Source organism: Gavia stellata, chromosome 1 (genome assembly GCF_030936135.1).
Source record: "Gavia stellata isolate bGavSte3 chromosome 1, bGavSte3.hap2, whole genome shotgun sequence".
Taxonomy (NCBI): domain Eukaryota; kingdom Metazoa; phylum Chordata; class Aves; order Gaviiformes; family Gaviidae; genus Gavia; species Gavia stellata.
Window position 1 is genome coordinate 125,723,782 of NC_082594.1, and position 24,906 is coordinate 125,748,687.

General features: G+C 43.2%; 1 protein-coding gene across 1 annotated transcript in view; it reads right to left on the bottom strand.

Annotated features, from left to right (window-relative positions):
* Positions 1-24,906, bottom strand: part of NME7 (NME/NM23 family member 7) — a 77,014-nt gene that overhangs the window by 4,200 nt on the left and 47,908 nt on the right. The window contains exon 12 of the mRNA XM_059822371.1: positions 11,779-11,886. Coding sequence (XP_059678354.1) covers positions 11,779-11,886 — 108 coding nt within the window. The remainder of the gene's footprint in view (positions 1-11,778; positions 11,887-24,906) is intronic.

Here is a 24,906-nt window from a genome sequence, read left to right on the forward strand (position 1 = left end):
CCGCTTGCCTCAAAGAAAACCCCGGCACTGAAAGGGCACCTCAACATACAGGGTCCATTCCCCTTGTTCCCTTGGGCTGGCAGTTTTGGTAAGAGACCCTGTTAGTATCATACGTGGCAGAAGCAAGGGGGCTGACGGGGAGACATACTAGTAGGAAATACGTTGAGATGACAGATTCACTCCTCATTCATCCCTAGAAAGATGACGGCAATTTCAGTCCTTCCTTATCTCTGCCGAACCAGAAGTGGCAGCCACGAGATGGAAGGTTTTTTCATCCCTGTATTCATTTAGAGCCTGTCAGCCGTCTCAGTGCCTTTCACGCAGCTGGGCAGATGCTCACCAGCACCTTCTCCCCCAAAACCACCACAGAACTGTATCTCCTTGGTTCAGCGTAGGTATGCAGGCTCATGATCCAGAGAGTCTTTGCTGGTCTAAAGTTTCAGCATCAGTACGCTCTCCTTAAACACTTAGGTCTTATAATTTTTTACAGGTTATCTCAGTTTGAAGTCACTAGTAGGAACCAAAAATCTCTCTTTGCCCATTAATCTTGGTTTGTACATCAGCATGAACCTGCCAACTCTGTTAGCAAGTGCACTTGCTAACACCTAAAATGCATCTCAGCTACAGTTCACTCAGCTGACTCACACAACTAAATCATTAGATTAATACGACGACACCCCATGGATTCATACCATCCTTCCAGCCACAAGCAGCCCAGAAATAAAAATGGTTGTCAAAGAAGAGGGTTTACTTACTCACTGTGTTATTTGTTCTGAAGATAAAGAATTATTTTCCCACGTGAACCTGAAGAGGGTTTAGTCCCAGGAAGTTTGTTCAAAAAAAAAAAAAACCCCACCAAAAAAAAAACCCCAAAGGAAAGCTAGTCACTCCTGCCTCTCTCTCAAGCATCACACACTGTAAAGAAATAAAGCCGGTCAGGCTGCCCAAGGCAGAACAATTTGTACATGTGCACTTCAACAATCCAAGTTAATTTCTTAAAAGTACAGCTGGGACAAAAACCCCTATGCACCAAAAAATAAAACTTTGTAATGGAAGGTTTTAGTAAAGAAACACTAAAGGATAACATAGAGCGCATTCTGCTTTTATGCTACGTGCTGTTAACACAGTCACGTCAAACACTGCGTATGGTTATGATCGACTCTGAAAACACAGTGAAAGAGAAGGGCAAGGGAAACTATTTGGAAATTGTACCATAAAATAAAAGCTTAGAGAAATCTGAATTCCAAACTGGATGTAAAAGAGAGGACAAGACAGTAATTTGTTACACCACAATCAAAACACCAAGAAAGCAAGTTTTATGCTATTTACTCTGTAAGACTACAAGAAAAATAAGTGAACCCCAAAACTTATTTAAAATACCAAGTGTTGTTTTTACATCATAAATAACTACTGTGCTGACTCAGACCACTGATTTCTGAAGTAGAGATACTAAGAGGATACAGGTTCACTGACTCTGCCCACTCCACGGCATAAGCCAACTGCTCAGTAGCTGGGGCTGAACATATTAGCCCAGGACTCTCCCACCGGGAGCTCTACTCTTTAGTAACATCTTTGGTTGCCATCAGAAGAGATCACTGGCCTGGTAGAGCCACTGGAATGAAATGAAGTGAAAGGTCCTGGCTCCCATCACCCATGAAAAACTACAACATGACAACAAGTACTGCTTTCCCCAGGATCCCAAGCAGCTCACTGAGTCACCAGGATCACTGCCTCTGCACTTCAGGCTTATCCTGAGGGACACTTGCCTGCCTCAAAATCGGGAGCTCCTGCGGAGCTCTTGTATGATGCCCTTGAACCAGCCACCTTAGGTACAGCCAAGACGCTAAGCGCACCACCGCAGGCGTTGATGCAAGCTGCAAAGACATCCTGAACGCTGGATAAAAACCCTGAAAAGGGCCCCTGCTGCCAGCACCTGAAATACCGAAGTCAAGCCTGGTTTGGATGTGTTCATACAAGCCACAGACGCTGGGGCAGACTCCTCGCCAATGCTGAGCTATGGCCCTCCAGCCTACTCAGACAGCACTGAAAGTCGCCGTCCTCATGAGCTGCCAGACTATGGCCAATAGAGGAGGAAGCGGTTGCAGAGAGAGAACAAGAACGTGCTTCCACCCACACCACAGATTCAATGAGGATGGAAGCAACAAGTAAATAAATGAAGTAGAAGGCAGCCAGCATTTAAAGCTCTTCCTAAGCAACCAAGGTGTTCTGCAGGGTAGTATTTGGCCAGGGGACCCAACAGGCTACACCTGGCAGCAGGGCAAAAGTTATGACAGATAAGACAGTAACAAAATATCCTGGGGGGAAAAAAAAAACCAAACAACAAACAGAAGCACCACCCGATCCTCAAGCAGTGGCCCTGCATGCACCATCACAAGCTCCTGCGTAGACTGTGGCTCCCTGTGCTGATAGGAAACAACCCACCAAACTAACGGCATAAATTCCCCCAGCGTAGTGCTCAAAGTACCTTCTGAGCAATGTCACTGATTCTGGAAAGCTCCATTCCCCTGTGGAACAGGTCGGTATTAAGAGGCCAAGAGCTCGTTTCAATTCTCAGCAGCCCTCTGTGATTTCAACACTCCTGCTGTGTGCTAAACCACGTACCGTCATGACCGGACTAGACTCTTGACACATGAGTGACCAAGTTCCTGTTCAATAGCTGGACTGAGTAAGACAGCCACCAGCGAAAGCCCACAGTTCCTGGTTTGCAGCTGGATAGTCTCGGCACGCTGCCTCTCCCCAGCACAACAGCAGTAACTACCGCTGACACCAATGCGGAAGGGAACTTGCCCACTTAGCAACTCTGGCCACTTAAAAGAATTGCCTCTTGCTCAGAGACTTGCCTACATGTCTCAGTGTATCTCAGATATACTTGTAGCTATATCATTCCTGCCTATCTGCCAATGCACGTAGGGTTAAAGAGGAAGAGGGAGAATCCAGCTCCTACATAAACCAGAAGATGCTCGGTGACTTCGAGGAGCCCTAGACTACAGCCAACACCCTTTCAGGTGACCACTGCTATGTTGTTCTGTGTTTGCACAGATCATCACGGCCAGTGTCTAAGCTCTCAGTATTATCACAACACAAACCCAATACTAGTATGACGCTACACTTTGAATAATGAGTTATTATTACTTATGAAAGAAGAAGTGGCTTCTAGAGCTTGATAAACTCTTAACTCAAGATATCCCGTGGTGTTAGCCTCTATGAAGGATAGGAAATCTTGTTCACAGCGTTCTATCCATATTAAAACCTTTGGCTTTGTTTTTTTCCTCCCATGTTCCACATACATTTCAACACAAGTATGCAGATAGCTGACTTAAATTCTCCTCTTAATTACTGCTAGTTTACAGTAGCCAGTCAAGGAGGTTGCACTGATGAGGGAAGGGGTAAACCCTACACAGAAAGTACCGATATAGCTAATCATTTGCCTATTTGACCTCTGAGAGAGAGGTGGGAGGCGCAACTGGCTGAGGTCAAGAATAGGAATCCACATGAAAATATATTTGCATCACACAGCAGTGTGTGTTAGAGGACAACAGTGCTTCTCTTACCCCCACAAAAAAGCGCAGGACCCCTTGCTCAAGAAACGAAAAGAGATTCTGAGCTTCTACGTGACTGTGTAACTACAGTGTCCCCTTACTGCTTTTGCTGTATAAGCTATTCCCCTGGGCTTTTTTCTCTTCTTTGCCATAGTCTGCCCATCGTGCAGCTGAGTTGCGGCTAAATTGTAGCTATGCTTCAGCAGGAGGAAGAGGGGTAATGGAAAGAGGACCTGGGCTTTTTGGTTCAAAATGAGAACATGCCAAGGGAAGGAAAGAAAGAAGGCAGCAGCCTCAAAGACACAAACTGGGCCTCAGATGAGTTATCAAGAAGTGTCACGCCTTCCCTCTGCCTTGACCTCCCCTCCACAAAATTACCTTGCTCAGCGCAACACGAACACGTGCCAAAAGCCAAGCCCTGTTTATCGCACAGGTTACCTTCAGGATCAGGTGAAACTTAAAGAGCTTTGGGAGCTGCTTGGTTCACACTCCTTAACTTCTTCTCTCTGGCACTTATAAACCTCAGACTTGGCAGAACAAGGGGCAATTGGACCTCGGATCTTACCCAGAAGTGGAAGCACAAGAGCTGAACTATTTCGCAACTCTGTTTAAACAAGTTTCCAGTTTAGTTTGCCTGTCTGGCCCACAAGTATAATAATTATACAACCTATGTCCAAAATTAGGCTGCAAGTGACCTAATAATACCATAATTATTTTTTTTAAAAAAGAGAAATCACCAACATGTGTTCAAAATCCATCCCTCTGTTACTGCTATTTCTAATTTTAATTTCTCTTCAGACAGGCCTAGGCAAAAAGATTACTTAAGTCTCTGTACAAGTATATATACAGCATCAGGAAACGTCGTGAGACAGAATTCCAGTGCTGGCTAACATCCTCTGATATGCAAAAACACCACCAAATAAGATGAAGTTTTCCTACAGTCTAGATTCTTTCCAACCTGTTCCCACAGCTGTTGGATAAAAAGTCTCAGAAAGTTAAAATGAAGATGCACTTGAATCATAATAACCATTATCTGACAGATCATTTTGTACCAGGAGAGACTGAAATTTCCAACTGGCAGACAAAAATAGCTACTGCTTTCACAAAAACTTGCAAAAAACCCCACCAAAAACCAACCTCACCCAAACCCTCCAATTTTTTGCTTTTCACTGGAGATGATTAAAAGCATCTTACCCTGGATTATGCAGCTCAGTATGGGCCCCTAATAAAAGACTTCATTGCAAAATTGCCGTATGACTGAGTGAAACAATGGCTTCTTTATTAATATTTTAAAGACTCCTGAGGGAAATGCTGTACAGCTGAAATGCCCTCAGTGAAAGGTTCATTGCCATGCTATGCACTTCTGCTGTGTAATGTTTTACAAGCTGCGCTGCCCTGTGAATGGGGAGAGTTAGTTCTCAGCTGGTAGAGGCAGCTTGCATAATACCGGACAAGTTAATCGGTAACAAGCAATGCAGGAGACCTTTGTTCCGAGTGTGACATACACAAATTCCACACTAAGCACATTGACGCTTCTGAGAGTTACTCATTGACATGCTTTATTAAATTGCTTGGACTATACCTTGATGCAGCAAAAAGATTAGTTTAGCAGAGCGGCATCCCTCCGATGTCTTCCATCCTAAACCGTTGCACTATAACCACAACCCACGGATCAGCTCACTACTGGTAGGAAGGCATTTCCAGGGTGGATGATAGCAAGCACCTTGCAGCACGCCCCACGTGTCGAGACAATGGCAGCGGGCAGGCAAGGAAGCAGCAAACAGAAAAATGCAAGTTGGCAGCCAGCGGAGCGCTTTTGTAACAGGACTCTGCTCTTACGGAAACGGTTATGGGAAGCGTTTGTCGTGTGCCCCTGCTGCAAGGCAAGTGCCCCCCTGTCCACTCTGAACAGCTTGCTATAACACCACCCTCCCCTGAGCCTCCCTGAATAAAGGCAAAGAGAAAGGAGGCATAAGGCATGCTTCTCCTGGCATTATTTGGAATGCCAGACCAAGGACAGCTGGCTTCTAGCGGGTGGAAGACACGCTGCACCAAAAGCCCAGGGGCAGCACGGCTCTTAATACTCGTCAGAGCATTTAGTTAATACCAAGTCTGAGGAAAACGATGCTGGTTTTCATCGCCCACAGCACTCATCTGGACAAAACACATCTGCTGAACTGGCCCGTCTTGTCATGGCTTATCATTTGACATCACCTCCCATCTCCCCAAGGCTGGATCCAGCCAGCTGAACTTCCAGTGCCAGAACTTGCGTGAGTCTCCATCCGTCAGACCACCACAGCTGATCTGTCCAGCTAGATGATATCACTCGTTTGCTTAAATGCCTGAGAAACAGTAAGCCAGGCTCACTGGTGTGAGGCTGAGCAAGGGAAAGAAGAGCTTCCAGCAGCACATTGCACAGTCTGCCAGTCCCCAGCCTCCCTCTCGAACACCACTGCACAGCTGAAGTTCAAAGAAGTGATGGGGAAAAAACCCAACCGTCATGACAGCTCTCTCAGAAGACAAACAAAACCCACTCTTCTTTGATAACAGCAAAATCATCCCCCTTCGATGGGTTATTTTCATGTCTGTGGATGCCACAAATGGTTCTGAGGCAAGGGAGAAGGCCAGCAAACGATACTCGAGGAGGTCCTTGCCACTGCCTGGCTGGAAAGCTGCCCGCGACCCTGAAAACTGACACATCTCCCTCCGCAGTCCCAATGCCCAAGGCGGAGCCTGACGGCACCCAGCAGCCATGCAGAGGCATGCCCGCAGCACCCTGAGGAGTCAGTGGAAAGAGCGCCCATGGGGACGCAAGACTGAGAAGGCAGTTGGCACATCCTCCACTCCCATGAAAACTGCCCACCCCCCTCCGCAGCCTCACACATAACCTACCAGACGCACAAAGGCACGTGTAAGCGCACTCCCGCAGCGATTGCCACGTTATTGTCCGCTGGAAGAATTAGTCACCTAATAACAGCATCTTCCTCGGCAACAGGGAGAAGGTTATTTCACCCAGAACTCAAATTTTACCCATCCCACAGCAAATCCTTTTTCATGCACATCTTACTGAGGGCAGCATTCTCTCCCTCTATGTCTAAGTACGCACACACATATGCATGTATGACTATTAAGCATTTTTTAATTATGCAAAGGAACGCCATGAGACTGACTGATTGCCCAAACACCATGGCATAGGAACGTAAAGCCAGGGTGGATGGCTCAGACACAGCAGGCTGCACCCCAATGGAGAGACCTTTTGGGTTACCCCAGACGTGTGCAGTCTATCATCCCCGCAGTGTTTTGCTGCAGTACAAATGGCCTTATGGAACTGCTCACCCCCTCCCTGAACTGCACAGTATGAGCAACAATTTACATGCAGAGCGTGCCAAAACCCAGAAATACTGGTTTTGTTATAACTGCAGGTCTAGACTACCAGTTTTTTAATGATTGCAGATTATGTGGATTCCTGCATAATCTGAAAGGTACTCGGCCACTTGAGACCCAATGAACTGAGGTGTGTGTACAGCACCACCTCCTGTGGAAAGTTTTACTCACGGTACTTCCAGTGATGTGAATAAGGCCTTCACGGACTGATTTTTAATTTGCCTCCACTTCTTTAAGAAGGCACATAAACCGTGAAGTCTGGTAGCCACCAACACCTTGTATCAAGTACTTTGATTAAAACTAGTCTAGGAATGTCTAATTTCAAGGGAACTTGTTTTGTCTAGAGAGTGATGATTCATCAGATCAAATGGTTTGCAAGCTTCTATTTCAACAAGGTATTTATCAGAAATGTTCCTCAGGTCAAAGACGGTGAGTTGAGAAACAGAATCATCTTTCACCACGTGTACATGAAAGACACAAATGCAAAACCGTCCCTAGTCTGTTCAATAGAGCACTTACTTAGCATATAAAACATGCATGTTCCAGTCCTTGCTCTACCTGACTCAGAAGGAACGTGAATGCAGGTGAATACTGTAATAGTTTGCTTGCTCCAAATAGTACCTGCTTTATATAAAACAGGAAAAAAAAAAAACCTGACAAGAGGTAGAGCAGTACCTGCTTTGGATGTGGGAAACAAATGGAAACCCCTGCTCTGAATGAATGTCCTATGCAACATCAGTTGATCAGAAAAATTAAGAAGCTGCTGCTTTAGCCATCACTCATGAAACCCCATCATCTGATAAATATTCCATCATTATCAGACTCCCTTCTCTACTTCCTCCTTTCTTTCCTCTTCCCATTAAAACGAGAAACTGATGACAAGGCTAAGAAAACCGACTGTTCTGAGCTATTCGTGTCTATCCATTGTCACTTGTGAAAATACATTTTGTACTGATACGAGGACACACAAGTCTATGAAGTGAATAAATAAGCGCCTGACCCAGTAAGTCAAAGAGATCATCCAAGAAGCTTCAGGGCAATATTCACCCTTCTCCTGTATCACCAAACTAGGAATAAAAGAAGCAGTTATAGCTTTACAACTGAAAATACACTGATTTTTCCATTGTGATCAGTTGCGTTTTACACTCAACTGCATCTCCCCTCCTCTCTTGACCCAAAGGGAGTTATTCATTAATTCTGGTATGCTTTAGTCACTGCCTAAAACGTGAAGTAGTTTGTAGAACAAAGACAGGAGTTAAGGGTCAAACTGGTGGGAGCAAGTGCTGGTATTTGCTTTTGGGGTTTGTTTGTTTGTTTGTTGGAGGGTTTTTTAAGATTAAAAGTGAACTTTCCTTTTTCCAGGTCCATGGAAAAGAGGTCTAACAAAAAAACGTTGAAAAACTGCTGTACTACGTTAATCAAATATAGTGTTCTAAAACTAGGTGCACAAGCTGGCCCTTATTTAGTTACTTAGTCCTTGCTGTTCCTGAGACAGCGCTGTTCTCTCTCCTTTCCCTGAGTACTCCTTGGTCATGATTTTTGGGAGAAAGGTCACTACCTTGCCCTTCCTAGTGACTGTCAACTAAGTATGAACCGCCAAAGTCACCTAGAGTTTGGCTATTAAATTCAACAAGCATTTGATCTAGCCCTCAGTTACCTCTCTCATCTCCTCTAAGAAGTCTCCATCTGTGGACAACAGAGAGCAGCTGCCATTGCAAATACTTTTCAAATTTCAGTTAGATCTTAAACTGTGGGCGATGGAAACTGCAGAGAAGGGTGGAGACAAAAAACAAACAAAAACCAAACCAAACCAAAACCAACTCCCACAAAACGTCAGAACCAACCAAACAACCCCCCAAAAACCCCCACCAATGTATATGTAGTGGGAATTGGGGGGGGGGAAAAGTGTAGGAAATTTTGTGTCATGATTTGTAATAATGATTCTGCGGTTTGCTTTCTAAAATTTGTTGCATTTAGTATTTTATTTTGGAGAAGAGCAATATAAATCAGAACATCTTCATACAGAATGTCAGAGCCAAACACTTTCATGCCAAAATCTGAAAAGTGGCTTGGCCAAGCTCAGATAAAATCAGCACCAGAGTTAGAAATGAAACTCTGGAGTTCCTAGCTCTTCTGCCTGAATTCAGATTGCCAAACTTACCCTTCATCAGCAAAACAGGAGTGCAAGAATTTGCATATAGGCTGGGTTTTGGAGCTATACCGGGTAGCAACTGCAGCAGAGTATTAACACTGTACAGAAAACAATGCCACCTGAAGAAAGGAGAGAGCCTGCTAGGGATGAATTAATTTTCTTTGTGGTTTTAAAAAGGAGCCTTCATCTTTGTAATATAAGTCCAGTAGGTCACATTTCTCTCTGAAATTTACTCCAGACTCCTCTACTAATCAGTTGTCCTACAATGATACTGTAAAGCTTTTATAGCAACAACAGCATTAACATCTCAGCAAGAGCAACATCTCCTACCAGAACATGGACATAACAAACGCACGCTAACTCCGTATCAAAAGAAGCAAGTTCCACTGCGCCAACATAGCCAAGGTCATTCTCCTCAATGACAAGTGCCTTACCTATCTCTGAATTCACCTCCTCCTCCGAGGAGAGTAATTGCTCTGTTAAACACAGTATATTAAAATATTCAGTTATCCATTAAAGAATGAAAACATTCAGTACCGTTTACTGAACAGCATGCTTCTTAAAAATGTTAGTCTGGCTCAGTTTCTTTCTATGGTTGTCTTGCATGCCACACAGTCACTCTGCTCTAGCCCAGCACGTACAGCGCTGTCACAGTTACTGGGGCTGAGGGGGGAGAAAGGTCTGGTTTCTGCTTGCCAGCAAATGAGACCTCTGTGACTGGATATGAGCTCCTCTCACAGAAAAGCTCACTGAGGAAAAAGTCCTTCCTGAGGATGATCTCTGTATATACTGTACCATTTCTTTTTCATCAGTTGTGACAAGCCTTTGGACTTAAGCAAAATAAAATTTGCTTACCTAAGTTTTCAGGCAACTATACTTCTTACAGAACACAGATCTAAAGATACTCCAAGAATTAAAGTGTTAGCAGTAAAAAGGTTTCTATAGTTTACATTATAATGCTTATTTGCCAAACAGAATGAAACATTCACTGCTTTGTTTACTCATTAAAGAACATTGATTGATGTCCTTTACAACTGCTGGCTTAACCTGGACTGTTATAGAAGAAACTACAGACAGACGAAGAGCCACATTCTGTGTACAATTATGCCTATGGTAAAAAAGGATTTTAGACCCCTCTCCCAAAAAAATACAATCAATACATGATTGTTAAAATGACCAGTCTGCAATGGGAACTGCAAAGTGCGTAGTCAGAGTAACACTAGATCAAGAACTTAGCTTATGTTTCAGCTGTGGGATTCAAAGGACAAACACATGTAGTGGAGACCTTGAGAAAGAACTCCAGGCTCAATTTTTGTTTTGGAGAAGCCATTCAACTGCTTTGTGCCATCCACCTCACTTATAGTAGGTGTAAACTCAATTTAAACAACCAGCAAAATGGGGTTATACCTGCTTTGCACCAGCATAAAGGAGACAGACTGTGCACACACGAGAGAGTACTTCTGCTGAAGTACTAAAACGCTCTGTGAGTGTTGGTGAGGCTTTCATTCTTCCCTTGCAGGCTATGCCTTTCTTTCCGCTGCCATTGAAAAGCCATGACTGAGGGATTTTAGGCACGTTGTGACAAATACTTGTTTGCTTGTTTAAATCCAGTCCCGTTGGGCAGAAACTAGAAGTTGTCAACTTTTAATGACAGCTTGGAGATGGTTTAAAAAGCTGCAACTTTGTTGATACTGGCTGCCATTCTCAGTGTTGAATTTCACTAGTCTATTCCTTGAACTAGATGCAATTTCCTGGCAAACAGCACTTTAACTTTATGGTGACATAGTTAGCTTTCCCTCTCCCCTCATAAAAACACCATTTTGGCAGCGTAAAACTATCTAAGCTAGGAAAACTCTTGCTGCTCCATCATTCTACTATAGTCTGACAGCAAAACACTCACAAATACATGTAGACAGTAAAACAGAAGCTATGCATGCGCTGGAAAAACATCTGCATTGATGCAGAGATCCATCCAAGACACGCTTACACACCGCTTCAATCCCCTTGTACAGACCTTAGTTTTGAGGCATGCAGTTAAGTGAGTGAGCTTGTTCTCATTTTCATAGTGAATACTTTTGTCTTTATAAGCTCCCTTAATTTAACATTTTCCCATTTTATTGGACTTTAATGAAAGCATACAAAGCCAAAATCAGATAATAATTAGTAAGTTAATATAAAACACAGGAAATACCAACCGAAGTCCATAATTATGCCTGTCTACAAATAAACCTGGACACTACCTGGAGAATTTGAATCCATAGTGCCTGTAATATTCTAAGCCCCACACAAGCTCACTGTAGAGACAATCCAGATCAGGATTCATGGTGGTCATCCAAGACAGGGCTAAGAAGGTGTCCCTGCAGAAGCACTGTTAGGTGCTGATATCCAGTCCCAAGGACACATTCAGTCAAAGAGAAGACTCTTGACTTTCATTCCATTAAATATTTTGTTGTACTATATTCACTCAAGAAAACTGCATGGATGAATTTTTTACAGTATCAGAATTAACCGAGTTACATGCCTTTAATAAACTCTTTGCTTTTGTTTCTAGTTGATCACTGGTCTCCAACGCAGCTGTTCCACATATAAAACACTTCAACAGCTTAAAACAGTGTCAAGTATAGCTTTTCACTTTAAAACTTCCTATGATATAAAATCACATGTTTGTCTAGCAGGTCTTACCTCCAAAAGTCCATCTTCGGGTAAGTCTGTGCAGTGGACAGCATTCTGAATCTTATTCTTCCCAAAGACAGCACGCAGAGTTCCAGGTCGGAGATGACGGGCTATTTCCTATTGAACACAAGAAAACCAAAAGACCTTTGTGAACCACATTGTTCCTTTATATCGTGGACACGAGAGAATCTTATAAAGTAAAACATTATTGTGCTATTAATGTATGTGTGGTACACTATAAAAGAAAACAAAGAGGGAAATTCCAGCTTGCAGTACACCCATACACAACTGCTGAAGAAACACGACCAAGATTGTGAAAACTAACTGCTTGAAATCGGGCCAATCAAGCCACCTCGGGTGAAATGCAGGACCCTTCATATTAGATACACCTTCCTGGCACTTGTATTAATACATGTTAATACCTTTGCAGCTCTCAAGCCCAGAATGTGCTGTCCTTAGTGAGCGGACACAAGTGCACCACCTTGCAGACTGCCTCCCCTAACACTGACCTATTTGCCTCAAAACCTGACATGTGTGAAGCCCAGCTACTGAACAGGCTCTCAGTCTTCCCTTCTGTGGTGGTGCTCCGAGACTGTGACTAGTGCCAATATCTGATCCTCTCTGACGATCAGTCCAGCCTCTCTCTACATCTTTCTCGGTTCTTTGAAGTTGACATTTCAATACTCTTCATCTGCAATGCCAAACGCCTCCTTGGCCTCTCAGAGTGTTTCTCTTATTACAGCAGCTACAACTCAGGTCCTGAGACAACATTCCTCCCCTACCTCTTTACTATGGTGTATCTCTCATCTTACACCGCAGAGGACTGCCTTCCTTGGCTCTCCTCTCCACCCTGTTTTTTCTTTCAAGGCATAATGCAGTCCTGCTGTACTTCTCTGCACTATCACCTTGCAGTGTTGTCTTTTAACCCCTTTCCTATGCCAGCTGTGCTAGACCTTGTTGGCCTCTCTTCCTAATACCCTGGCGTGCTTCTCCAAGCCTACCTCATGTACAGTGTGCCTCCTTTTAAAATTCAGTGGTGATGGCATTAACCCAGTTTTCCCTCCTTGAAACGCTTTGGACATTCTTCCATGAGCGCCTCCTGAGCACTGCTGCCTGTTGAGGGGACAGGCCGATGACAAGCTCACGCTACAGTCAGTGAACAAAAAAAAGCGTTCCTCCTTGCCAACAGAGCCTAGATCGGCCCCTTTCTGAAAAGGCACTGGGTACGTTAGGGTGTAATCATTTTGGAAGTGGCCAGCACAGTTTCACTGTGCCACTCCCAGGTGTTTGTTTCGGTCTCACAGCTGGAGTCGAGTCGAGTCACCAGACCGGATAGTCCAAGCATTTCCTAACTTCCAGTGTCAAACGGGTTCAAAGTTACTTCAGTAGTGGCTCTTGGCTGACCTGGAAAATTTTGCACAGGTACAGATGAGAGCCACTCGCATGATGCACAGTCTCTTCTGGGATGGCAGCGAATGTTTTAAGCTAGTCCCAAAAGACCTCACAAGAGCATTATCTGACAACACCCTTTAGCCTCTTTCCAGCTTCCCCCACTTGTGTCTCATTACTAAACTAAGACAATTGGACTTCAAGGGCAAGATCTTCTCTTAGCCCAGCAAGTCCTAGACATTTTCCTGTAATAACAATTAACAATTACGGTGATCTGTTACCTGGTAACCTAGATCTGTTACCTATGGTGATCTGTTACCCACCTGGAAGACAATTAAACTGCTTTAATGCTTGGAGTGTGTCTAACCCAAAACATGCTACGAGGAGAAGTTTCAGTTCCCCATTCTTCCTGTGTGTACATCACAGGTTATACAGGATCTTTGGATATGGATGTCAAGGATATTTGAGTAAGATACACACAACATCAAACAAATTTTGCTTCAGAGGAAAGTTCAAGAGTTGCACTTTAAAAAAAAAAAGCCCCAAGGAGGAAAAAAAACAGTACTCCTCAACATGGTCCTCATTAAAGGCTTGCGATAACAACGTCTGCTGGAGAAACAAAAGTCACATGCCAGTTAACTATAGCTATGTGACACTTCAATCAAGCCTTCCGTGAAACAACTGTTGATTCCAGTAACAAATAGCTGTCTGGAAGCTGACAATAGCACTAGGCTTTCAAGTATTTTAAGGAAAATTTGGGCATATTAGGAAAAATTATTGTGGCTATGAAACTTTGGGAAACACTTTAGCAAGAAACAGCTCAGATCTAAAAAAGCTAAAGTTTGCTATTTCATATTCTGTTTATTTCCTATCCATCAAACTCTTTGTTCAAACTGTTCCATCCTCCAACAGGTCCAAAAATGCTGCTTCTTATGAAACTTTCCCAAGTTTTCCCTTGACCCATCTTCCTCACCAAACCCACTTTTCTTTTTTTTTTCTTTTTTTCTCCTTCCTTTAAAAGCAGCTGTTGCCTCCTGACCTATCATTTGTCCTAAGCTCTCATTTCTACTTCACAACTTCGTAACAGAAGACCTCATGTTTCTTCTCTCGGACCCTCACTAACATTGGCAAAAGCTCCTACTGTTGCAGTACGCAATCTCCTACTCTTCCTTCAATTTTTCAACGCAGGTTGCTACGCATTCTTCTGCCCTCCTGAAACTCATCAGTCCATCTTGCACAAAAAGGGACTCATTCTGTTCTGCCTGGGATTGCATCAGATCAGAAGTACACAGAAGTAGGTCCTCCAGCACTTTACATTGTTAGCAGCTGATTCTTAAGAATCTAAATAAGCCTTTCTTGCCATCAGTCAACAAACAGGATGAGAGGGAAAGCAGTCTCTGCTTATAGTCACATAGCCAAAAATGGATCACAATTGTCAATTCCGAAGTTTTACTATTCTGTCGCTTCCTTACTACACCACTGAGGAACCCTCAGGGAACAAGGCCTCTGTAAATGATGGAGATACAAAGAGCTGTATGGATCATATATAGGTGTCCTTGTGCATGTATGGTTGGAAATCTTGGGAACATTTCAGGGAATAAGGAAGAGAGTTCCTTACAGAACTTATTCTTCATAGCACATATATTAATATACACTGTTCTGCTCCACAACAGGAAGCTTGCCAAGCGTTTTATTTATAGGGCCTCATCTGCAACAACAGAGAAATACAAATATAATAGTGGGGGTTTGGGTTGGTTCCCCCACACCCCTCCACCCCCTTTTAAACCTCTTTTTCCTAAGCTTTCTGCTGAGTCTAGTTTCCAGAGCATGTGTTTTGTGTACTGGTTTTTAAAAACTTTTTGAAAGGCGTTGAGAGTGGGATGATGGAGGAGTTAAGAGCAGCTACAGCTCTACCATATGCACGAGAGGAGAGTAACATGTGTGCGCTGGAACTTCATGTGCCTGTGTACATGGGGATGCCACCAACTCGCACCTCACATGAAGAATACACTCTGCTGCAAAAAAACCCCCAGGGTTGCTGTACCTCCTCTTTGGTCTTATTCAGCAGGCTGTTTGATCCCACCTTACAGGCTGGGCTTTGATCTACAGGTAGCCCTTTGAAGATCCTTGTCCTACACAAGATACAAGTGCATATATTTCATGTTTCTCTTGATCATGTAACTGTGCCCGGTGCAACGCCACCTGCACGAAGCACTTAGCACACTCTAAAATCTTTCTATTTCTATACAAGTGAAGGGAAACAAAAATGTCACCAATGCCAGTAAAATGTCAAAATCAGACTGAAAAATTATAAACATACTCATGAGCAAAGCTCATTAACTGCTTTTCCTTCCAATAGCTGTTTTTTCATGGGTTCGATGGGAAGTTATATAGAACAGTAACATGTATTCCAGCCAAAACTGCCGATTTCAAGAAAATTTGGCCAGGTTTTTTAAAGCATCTGCCCTGAATACCTAATTCGGTATCTAGAAAGGCTGAAAGGCCACTGCTATTAAACATTTCATGCTTTGCTGGTGTTCAAATGGCATTCAAGGAAAAGCCAAAGAGGTGACCACTGACTCTGCGCAGCAACCATTCCCTCCCTCCTCAGCGAGAAACAGCACGAACTCTGAACGGACCAAAAACACACAAAGGAACTTTTACAGCCTAAAACTTTTTTCTACTTGATCATGAACTAGAACAAGGGAACCTTGAAAATTTGTTACTGGTTCTCTTGAGCAAAGCAGAATAAAAATAGGAGTTTGTGATCAAACCCTCTCCTACCCACAGTGTGCTCCCAGGGCAGGTTCGTTCTTTTAGGTTTGCTTTCAGGCCAGCAGCGTTCAGAGGACTTCTTGGGCTGCAACAAACTTTGCACAGTCCCTTCTAAGTCCCCAGTAAAACATCTTGTTTTCTTTCTCTATCCGAGCCCTGACTGCACGTCTGCTCCTTGCTCTTCTTGGCATTCCTCATTCATCACTCTTTCTGAAGGCTTTATGTTGACTTGGTCTTCCCACCTCTGCTTTCCCCACCCTGCACTCAGGAAGCTTTTTTCTTCTGCAGTTCTCCATGCTCCACTGCTGTCATGAAAGAGATGGTCCCTCCTTCCCCTTGAGGGTTCCAACTGATCCAGAAGGCAGCAGCCAGCCTCAGGCAAACAAGTAAGTGCCTTTCTCCTTTTAAGGACCAGCTACGGCCTTGTCAAGTGAACAATGTTCACACATTAACTGTGAACAAATGAAATAATGTAAATTCCACCACTCACCGTGGAATTCATCTGGCTGAACATGGGAAAGCTGACTACCTCATCCAAGCGAGGCACCTGAGCTTCCTCTGTAGTGAGCGGAGGGTGGTAAGCCCTTTCAGGAAAAAAAAAAAGATGACTCTTTTGCAGTACAACAGCTATGTATGCTAGATAGGATAAGTGCCTCTCTCTTCTCTTTCCATCATCACAGCTCTTCAGTTGGTTTTTATTTTCAGGGGATTTTAGCACCAGTCATATCACACACTGCTGGTTGCAGCAGGGAGCTGTACAAAATACTCATTCCTACACAAGCCATCAGCAAGAGGTAAAATGATAAAAGCAGCACAGTCTCTGTCATGCAGAATACAATACTAGACAAGCATCTCCTGTAACAATTATTCAAGCTAAACACCTTAACGTTATTGTTACTGTGGGAACAACCTCAGCTAATCAGTCTGATATATCCTTCACAGAAGTTCCTATCCAAAGACAAAGGCTTAACTGTCAAAATGAAATCTGTGGTCACAGATGGTCTTGTGCAGGATGTCACAAGGGCTAGCTTGCCTCCGCTTGCTCTGCACGTTTCCTTTGCAGCCCATACTCCTTCCAAACTCTAGCCAACCGCTTCTGATGTGTGTGCTTCAGCTCTGACCTGGTTTATGTTCCCCAGTTTCATGCGACGAGCCACCTTGCATTCAACATCAGCTGCTGCAGAACACAACAATTTTCTACTCCTGCATCAATTTGAGGTCCATTTAATAATCCCTAAATGCAGTGTTAAGCCTTCTGTCTATATTATAGAGAGAAAAATCTACATAAGATGGTGCTGTTGCCACTGCAAATTCTTTAACTGGGGAAGAGCACGTTTTGCCCTGAAACCTGGGGCTTGCCTGTTGAAAGGTACTTCAGAAAGTTTCTAAATACAAAACCAGGTCAGCGTTTAAGAGAATGCAATAGGTTTCCCTCAGCTTACATTTCACAAACCAATCCAGAACAGAAGTCTCTTGCTGACAGTGACACATCTTCTCTTTCTTTGCGTTCCACATGAGCTGCAGCAACGTCATGTACAAATACGGAGTCAGTATCAACAGCCTTATGCACACTTCCAAGGGAGTCAGTGTTATCAGAAAGTCTTTTGTACTTGCCACGTATCGCAAAAAAATAATCAAACCAAAACAACCTCCTCCAAACACACACACACACTGAACACCCCTCATCTCATAATCTTTATCACAAAACAAACTGATACACAGGTTCTCAAGAGTAAGGAAAGGTTGCATTAAAAGTCTTTATAATATTTAGCCTAATCTTCTACCCCTTGAGCACTGTGCATTTGACCTAGACATTCAGGTTGTCTTCTCCTGACTGATGGCAAAATATTTATGCCTCCAATTACTTACTGGCCATCCTGACAAGTTTCTCATATCTTTAACTGAGCCAAATCTGCGTTCATACAGTTATGTACTTGAAACAGTGTGGTTGTAAAGGTTTGTTCAGTAAATTAAATGATCTGATCCAGGCAACAGCAGTCAAATTTTCAATTGCAAGGCTGTAAAAAGCGCATCTGAGGCTCACCTCCTTCCAGAAATCAAATAGTTTTGCAACAGTAGCAGCAAGTAAACAAAACGTAGTTTATTTTGTTACAAAAGTCTACTCTGGTCTGAGAAAAAAATAAATAAAAAAATAAAAAATCCATCTGCTTTTCAGTTTATTTTAAAGTCAGCCCACCTCTGAACTACCAGTCTGAAGCCCTGTATCTTTTGGAAGTTTTGTTAAGGGACCTAAAATTATCTTCCGTACTCCAGCGCTGGCAGTTTTTCAGAAGCTCACAAGTCTGTAGAAGTTGTTACACTGTCTCCTTCTCACCCTCCATCCCCTGAGGCACTTTGATTCTCTCTGCTTCACTCCCACAGGTTCCCTACCACTCCTCCTCTCTGGCAGCCCAAAGGTGCTGCACCAACTCTCTGCAGATTCTCTGCTGTGGGCAGCAAACGTGGCACATTTGCCAGCCTGAGACAGCGTTTTCACTCGTCTTGGCGCTTCTGGTTGATGTTTAGGCAATTCTAACGATAACTGGCCTGCTCAGAAACTTACTTACTGTTGTATTTGTGTGCCTATCTGCCATTGCCAGTGAGCTGAATTTAGGTAAGAGCAAGCAGCCACGCCTCTGAGTTAAGTGTAAGCTAGATTGGATGGTGAAGTCTTGGGGATAACTGACACACGAAATGAAATTTGGTCACAAAATAGGAATAAAGATAAAATATCTAGCTATCTTGTTGTATTATCTGGGTGCAATAAGGGATATTTACATTACTTGACAAGTCGGAAGAAGGAAGCATTTAACAACTGAAAAGCAACTAGCCCCACAAGACATCAGAAAACACAGTAAAACTGTAAATTTGATTATTAGTTGCTTTACTTTAAGCTATAAAGGTGAAATACCGGTCCTACTGATGCTTTTCCAGTGCCTTCGAGGCATCCAGAATTTCATCCATTTATTAATTCACCTGTAAAACAATGATAAAAAAATACTAGGCTGCAAGGGATATTTTGGGATGTCATTAATTCATGTTAGCAAAATATCTGGAGACCCTCCAGCGAAAGTCACTATGAAGTTGCAAGACATTATTTTTAGTCTGCAGGTATCTCGGCTGAGTTTTCCCCTGTACAAAAAAGAATAATTATAAATTTTCCTCTGCAATTTTCGAGATGGAATTTTACATTTGCAAAACCAGTCCTGATATAATGAGCTTTACACTTTGCAAAGCAGAAAAAAACGCTTCAAAATTCTACCGAGACTTCCCTAGCTGAACCAACTTTGGACCATCCACTTCAACAGAAGACGCAGATGGGCTGAAAGATAAAACTCGCAGGTCTGCTGCAAACCCCAGAGAGCCTTCTCATTCAGGGCTTAGCATGGGAGAGAGCTTTCCCTTCCCCTCTGTGCCCTCAAGCCTTTCCAATCCAACACCAAGCTTTTCCTTGGAGGCACAGTGCTGCCATCTCTTCCCACACAGTTGTGAACAGCCCTGTTCTGATGGAAGGAATCACTCCTTATTTGTGTCACAACTGTTTTTTAAAAGCCCCTGCTGTGTTCAGGACTAGCTGTACTAGTCAGTGTTCCTACACATACTAATAGATGGTTCCTGGCCTGGAAAACTTATAGGAAGAGACACGAAGAACAGAAAATAGGAGCAGAAAGGACCCCATTTTTTGGAGTGGGAAATGAAGACAGGGAGACAGTAATTTCCCAGGAGCACAAAAAACCATATTTCACGAGGATCACAAGTTCAACGTTTAACTTTTAGCTCAGATCTTTTGATTCCCAGACCAGTTCCTCAACTATTCTCTCTCCCTGATTTAATGCTGCTTTAATTCCTGTGTAGCACTCTGACGATAAGCCACATTCTGCAAAACTCGGGCCATGCCAGGTCACTTACAGGAACTTGAGAGCTGCCACGGGAACATGAAGAACTACGGCTCACCCATCTTCCACCCTGACCTCGTTCTAGTCCCTTGATCTGGGAGGTCAAGGGACACAGAGAAAGGGAAAACTTCTTAGTAGGAGTGTCCAAGGGAAGTCCCCATGTGCACATCGGATGCAGTCTATCATACTGTAGGCAAAAGAAGCTGCTAAAAATTCTGCTCAGGTGGCCCTGCAGTAGAAAAGAGAATGTGAGCCTAAACCAAACAGAGCAGCAAGCAGCATCCCAAATTACTCAGCAGGTTCTCAGCATTTGAATTCATCATTTTATATCCAGTTTTTCAAATGCCTTTGTTCAGTTAATAGTGTCCACAGACAATGAGACCAGTGGTACAGAATAAAAACTATTACTGCAGCTGTTCTTGTGGCTATCAGCAATTGCAGAGAGGATTTAAAATAAGTAAGAATAATACCCATCATCATCAGAAATGCAAAACCAGACTACCTACTTCTTTTTGTTACAGAAGGGAATGCCTAGGCCATGGTATTTCTTTTGCCCCACTTTGAAGCCTTCAATAATGTAGCTCAAGCAGAAAATGACTGCAGATACACTCTGGCCACAGCACGTACTTCTTGCATTACTACAAAGGCATGCAAAGCACCTAGGGAATTTCAGTCCATACACACCCTGTTGCAATGTCCAGTACAAGGATACCACCTATGCCACCTAGAAAGCCAACTGATCCCTCTTAGGGGAAACCCACTTGAGAAACTGATAGATCTCCTTCCAGCAGTGATCACTTTCCCTCAGATCAATCTCTTGTGTACCAATTTATCATCAAGAATACGTAAGATACACTGTGACCTGCAGCTCCTTTTCTGTTTGGTTATTATTAGCTCTAGCACCAATTCATTAACGAAGCAGAGCCTGAATAAGCAGTCCTCTGGGATAAGAGTTTGATCATCCTCTTCACCTGTTTATTCCAAGGGATCGTAAAAAAAGGAAAGTCACGCGCATCCAAGAATTGACTACTCATAAGCTGCCAACTGAAAGACACGAAACCTTTTGGGACAGCTACAGTCAACTTCAGGACACTCAAGATCACAACATCATCACGGTTATATGGAAAAGTGTTCTACTGCCTTTTTTCCACACGTTTATAACTTCCTTTATTGCACATTTTCAACAAGCACCTTTGTGTGCTGACTCTTGCTAACTGCCTTCTATCGTGCTCTAGAAAAAGCCCTTGCAGCCCGTTCTACCAAGTTCTACCTTGGCTTATTATTTTCTTAATAGTTTTTTACTGGAGGTATCATTTGTATTACTTCATAACTTGAAGTATACGTAGCAGCACTACATAACCACTATGTTCCAACCAGAAGTCAGGAAGAATTCAAGTGAAGGACAAGGCTATCTATAGTCAACAAAAGCCTGAGTCAGGCATGTTAAGCAAATGCTTTTAATCTATTCAAATCACAGATTCTGCAAACACACAAGGTCACTGTGACCAGGATGCTAAGAAACTGGAGAAGGAGAAAAGGCTGTTTAGTGCCATAACAGTATCATTTTCTTTCTCAGACAGAGTGACCTCAGCACTTCCCGTATCTTCTGGAAACACTGCTCCCTTTTTCCAAGGAAGGACTGAGGTTATACAGAATTTGTTTTTTGCTTGAATGCTTCCTTTCAGGGGTTAACTTTTACCTATTCAAAAACCTCACTGCCCAATGTAAAAGAGTGATTTGCTGTCTGCTGTAACCAAACAGAACACAAGGGAAGCAAAGAAAACAACCACAAAGACTGAAATTAACCCAGAACCATCATACTCTCGAAAAGGCTCTTACCTTGTGCTTTTATGGACTGACTATATTATTGAATCTATTCTCAGAAACCTCAGCAGCTACAGCAGAACTGTGATAGAACAGTCCAAAGGAGAACTGGGAAAAAAACCACCCAAATTAAAAAGAAAGGGAGTCACCAAGGACGGTAGACCTCCTGTGATCGCAGGAGGAGACTACAACCTGGGAATTCTTATGACCAGCTCTGTGTCTTACTGACAAAGACTATATTTTCACAAGTGGGAAGAATACTTTGATTTTTAAAAAGTGTTAAAACCTTCCCATAGGTGAGGTAAATTGCATTTTAGTCCAGTGTAGCTGGGAGAAACAAGCCCTAGAGAGAACCCTGCGGATTACCTTTGATCAGCCTACCAGTGTAAAATTACATTGTGTATTTGTCTATACCAGGCTGGTATCACACGATCACCTGGTATGTTAGAAGCCTACCTCTTTTTCCACAGTAGTGAGAAACAAAACTTTTCTCCTTAATCCATCTAAGATATGTAAGCAGAGTTACAATAAGGATATGGTATTTTGAAATGTATTAGATAGCATTATTTAAAAAAACAAACAAGGAAATGATAAAAGAAACTAGGCAAGCAAGCATTTTAAAAACTTTGTCTGGTCACCTTTTAAATAAAATATGATTGATCTATATGAGATACGAAATCTGTAACACCACTCCCTAAAACATGGCATATATTCAAAGCTTGGAGAGAACCTAAACAGGAAGATGCAGTACAAACAGGACATGGAAGCATTCCTTTTGCAAAACCAGCCCTGCAGATGGACAGTTACAATCAAAACCCTGCACAATCTGAAAAAAAACACCTTCTTAAGGCTGAATAGACAAATTTATGTAACTCACAGCATTTATAAGAATCTTGTGTTCCTCATAGATGCTTAAAATATCACTTTTTTAGTAACACCCACCTACTACTTTGGGATGCACTCGGTCTGAATGCAAAGGGAGCCTTTATGATCCCTAAGCCAGTCTTTCAGGCTTCTTTCATACCTACCTATAGATACAATTAATCTTTGTGATTTCAGGTCACAGAATCACAGAATCACTGCAGTTGGAAAAGATCTGTAAGATCATCAAGTCCAACCATCAACTAACACCACCATGCCCACTAAACCATGTCCCACAATGCCACGTCCACACGTTCCTTGAACACCTCCAGTGATGGAGCCAGATTAGGCTAAATGTCTTCATGTGTCTGCAGAGCTGAACGGTACAAAGTCCTTGACCAAGAAATTGAGTTTTCTTAAAAAGTAAATATTCTAAGTGTGGCTTAAACCCTTACAAAAAAGGCTAACCCTGTGATGCTTTGCAGGGAAGGGCCTAAAAACCTAGCTCCAGGATACCCTGGCATGTTATCCATTCTGGGGAGTAGCTAGGAGGTCTCTATGGCAGCGCAGCAAGTCAAGGAAGATCAGTAACCAGTGCTTTTAATGCCTGTGGCACATCCCTGCTTTCCTTCAGTCTCTCGGCTCACGTTCAGCTTCTCTCCTGTTGCTAAAATAGGGCAAGCTAGTCCAGCCTGGAACCAGGTGTGAGGAGCCCAGGAAGAATCAATTCAAAGCCAGAGACAGCCCAACACAAGGGAAGGATGGGAACGCAGATGGGAACCCTGAGGCTTCTGAAGTTGATGCTATTTTCCAGGAGGGCATAGAGAATCTTTCACAAAATGTTGATAACTTCCTGAAAATGTCCAGAAATTGCAGTTAAGAAGGTGCCTTGCCATCAGGGGATACTAAAATATCATAGAGACAGGTAGCAGAGGAAACTACAGAAAAAACCCTACCTAGACTAGAGGGGCTTTGGTAGCCAACTGAGGGAAAAAAAAAAGGCATTCACAGAATCACTACGGTTGGAAAAGACCTGTAAGATCATCAAGTCCAACCATCAACCAACACAACCATGCCCATTAAACCATGTCCCACAATGCCTCGTCCACACGTTCCTTGAACACCTCCAGGGATGGTGACTCCACCACTTCCCTGGGCAACTTATTCCAGTGTCTCACCAACTGGAAACAAGATGCAAATGTACTCAGTTTCAGTCCTCTCCCAGAGGTCCCCAGCACCTTCTCTGCAGAGGATGAAAGCAGCAGACTCCTCCAGTGTCATACTTCTGCGGTGGCAGTGGGCTTGATATCAAACAATGCAATATTTTTTATTATCTACTTTCCCAAATTACTGTAATTTGTGACCACTGAATCCAAGTCCAATGACCTCACATCCAGGATTTATTTAAGCAGAAAATGTAGCACTGCTGACATGTTCAAATCTGATAGCTCTGGAGCCTCAGACAAGGAGTGGCAGATAAAAGTTTTTTATTTCAAACTGTAACCTTGCCAACATCCCTCAATCACGTTGGATTTAAAGCAGAGTTCAGTCTTGAGGGCTCTGTCAGTATTTAGTCTCCTGATGGAGACTGCCAGTCACCACTAATAACAGCAATTTTCAACACATATGCACCTACCCTTCAAGAATCAAAGTGAACCTACAAACTCCAGTTCCACATGACACTGAACAGCCATCATATGACAGCAACCTTCAGGCAATAACAAGCCACATTTAAAGCAAGCCACTTGCAAGCAAAAGGTTCCTCCACCATTACCAGTGCTCTGATTTTTGTTCCAATCTCTCCACAAAGACGTATTTCAGTGAGGCTGAAGTCCCTCTTCCTAGCAAAGGACTTGCTGTCACCTGCAAAGGGTGGCTTGGAGAAGACAGTATGCAAGAAACAGAGCTCTAAGCAGGTCACCTCAAAACTGTAACCAGATCATGCATGCGTGCCACTACAAAGCACGCGCACACGCAATTAAAGCAAACGGGGCCGCAGGGGGAGGGTGTCAGGGGCTGGCAGACCTCTGCAATACCCATTCAGAAGCAAGAGAAACACATCAGGAGAACTTACTGTGAACACTGAATGCATGCCTGTAAAAATTAATTATTGGATTCTTGACTCTAAGCTGTTCCCAGGGCTACACACAGCTTTGACAGGAAGAACAAATAGGACATTTATGTATCAATCTTGTTTCTGGTGCAGCCAGCGCAGACTCCATCTGTTTTAAAGCAGGGAAAGCAACTCACTGCCCCAGGTGCGGTGTTTGGCACCCACACAGACACAGGCTTGTCTCTCACAACAAGCTATAACACTTTTGGAGGTGTATTTCAAACCATGCACCAACATATTGACGGTCTAAAGTGCTGGTGGCAACTCATGGTTAGGGTC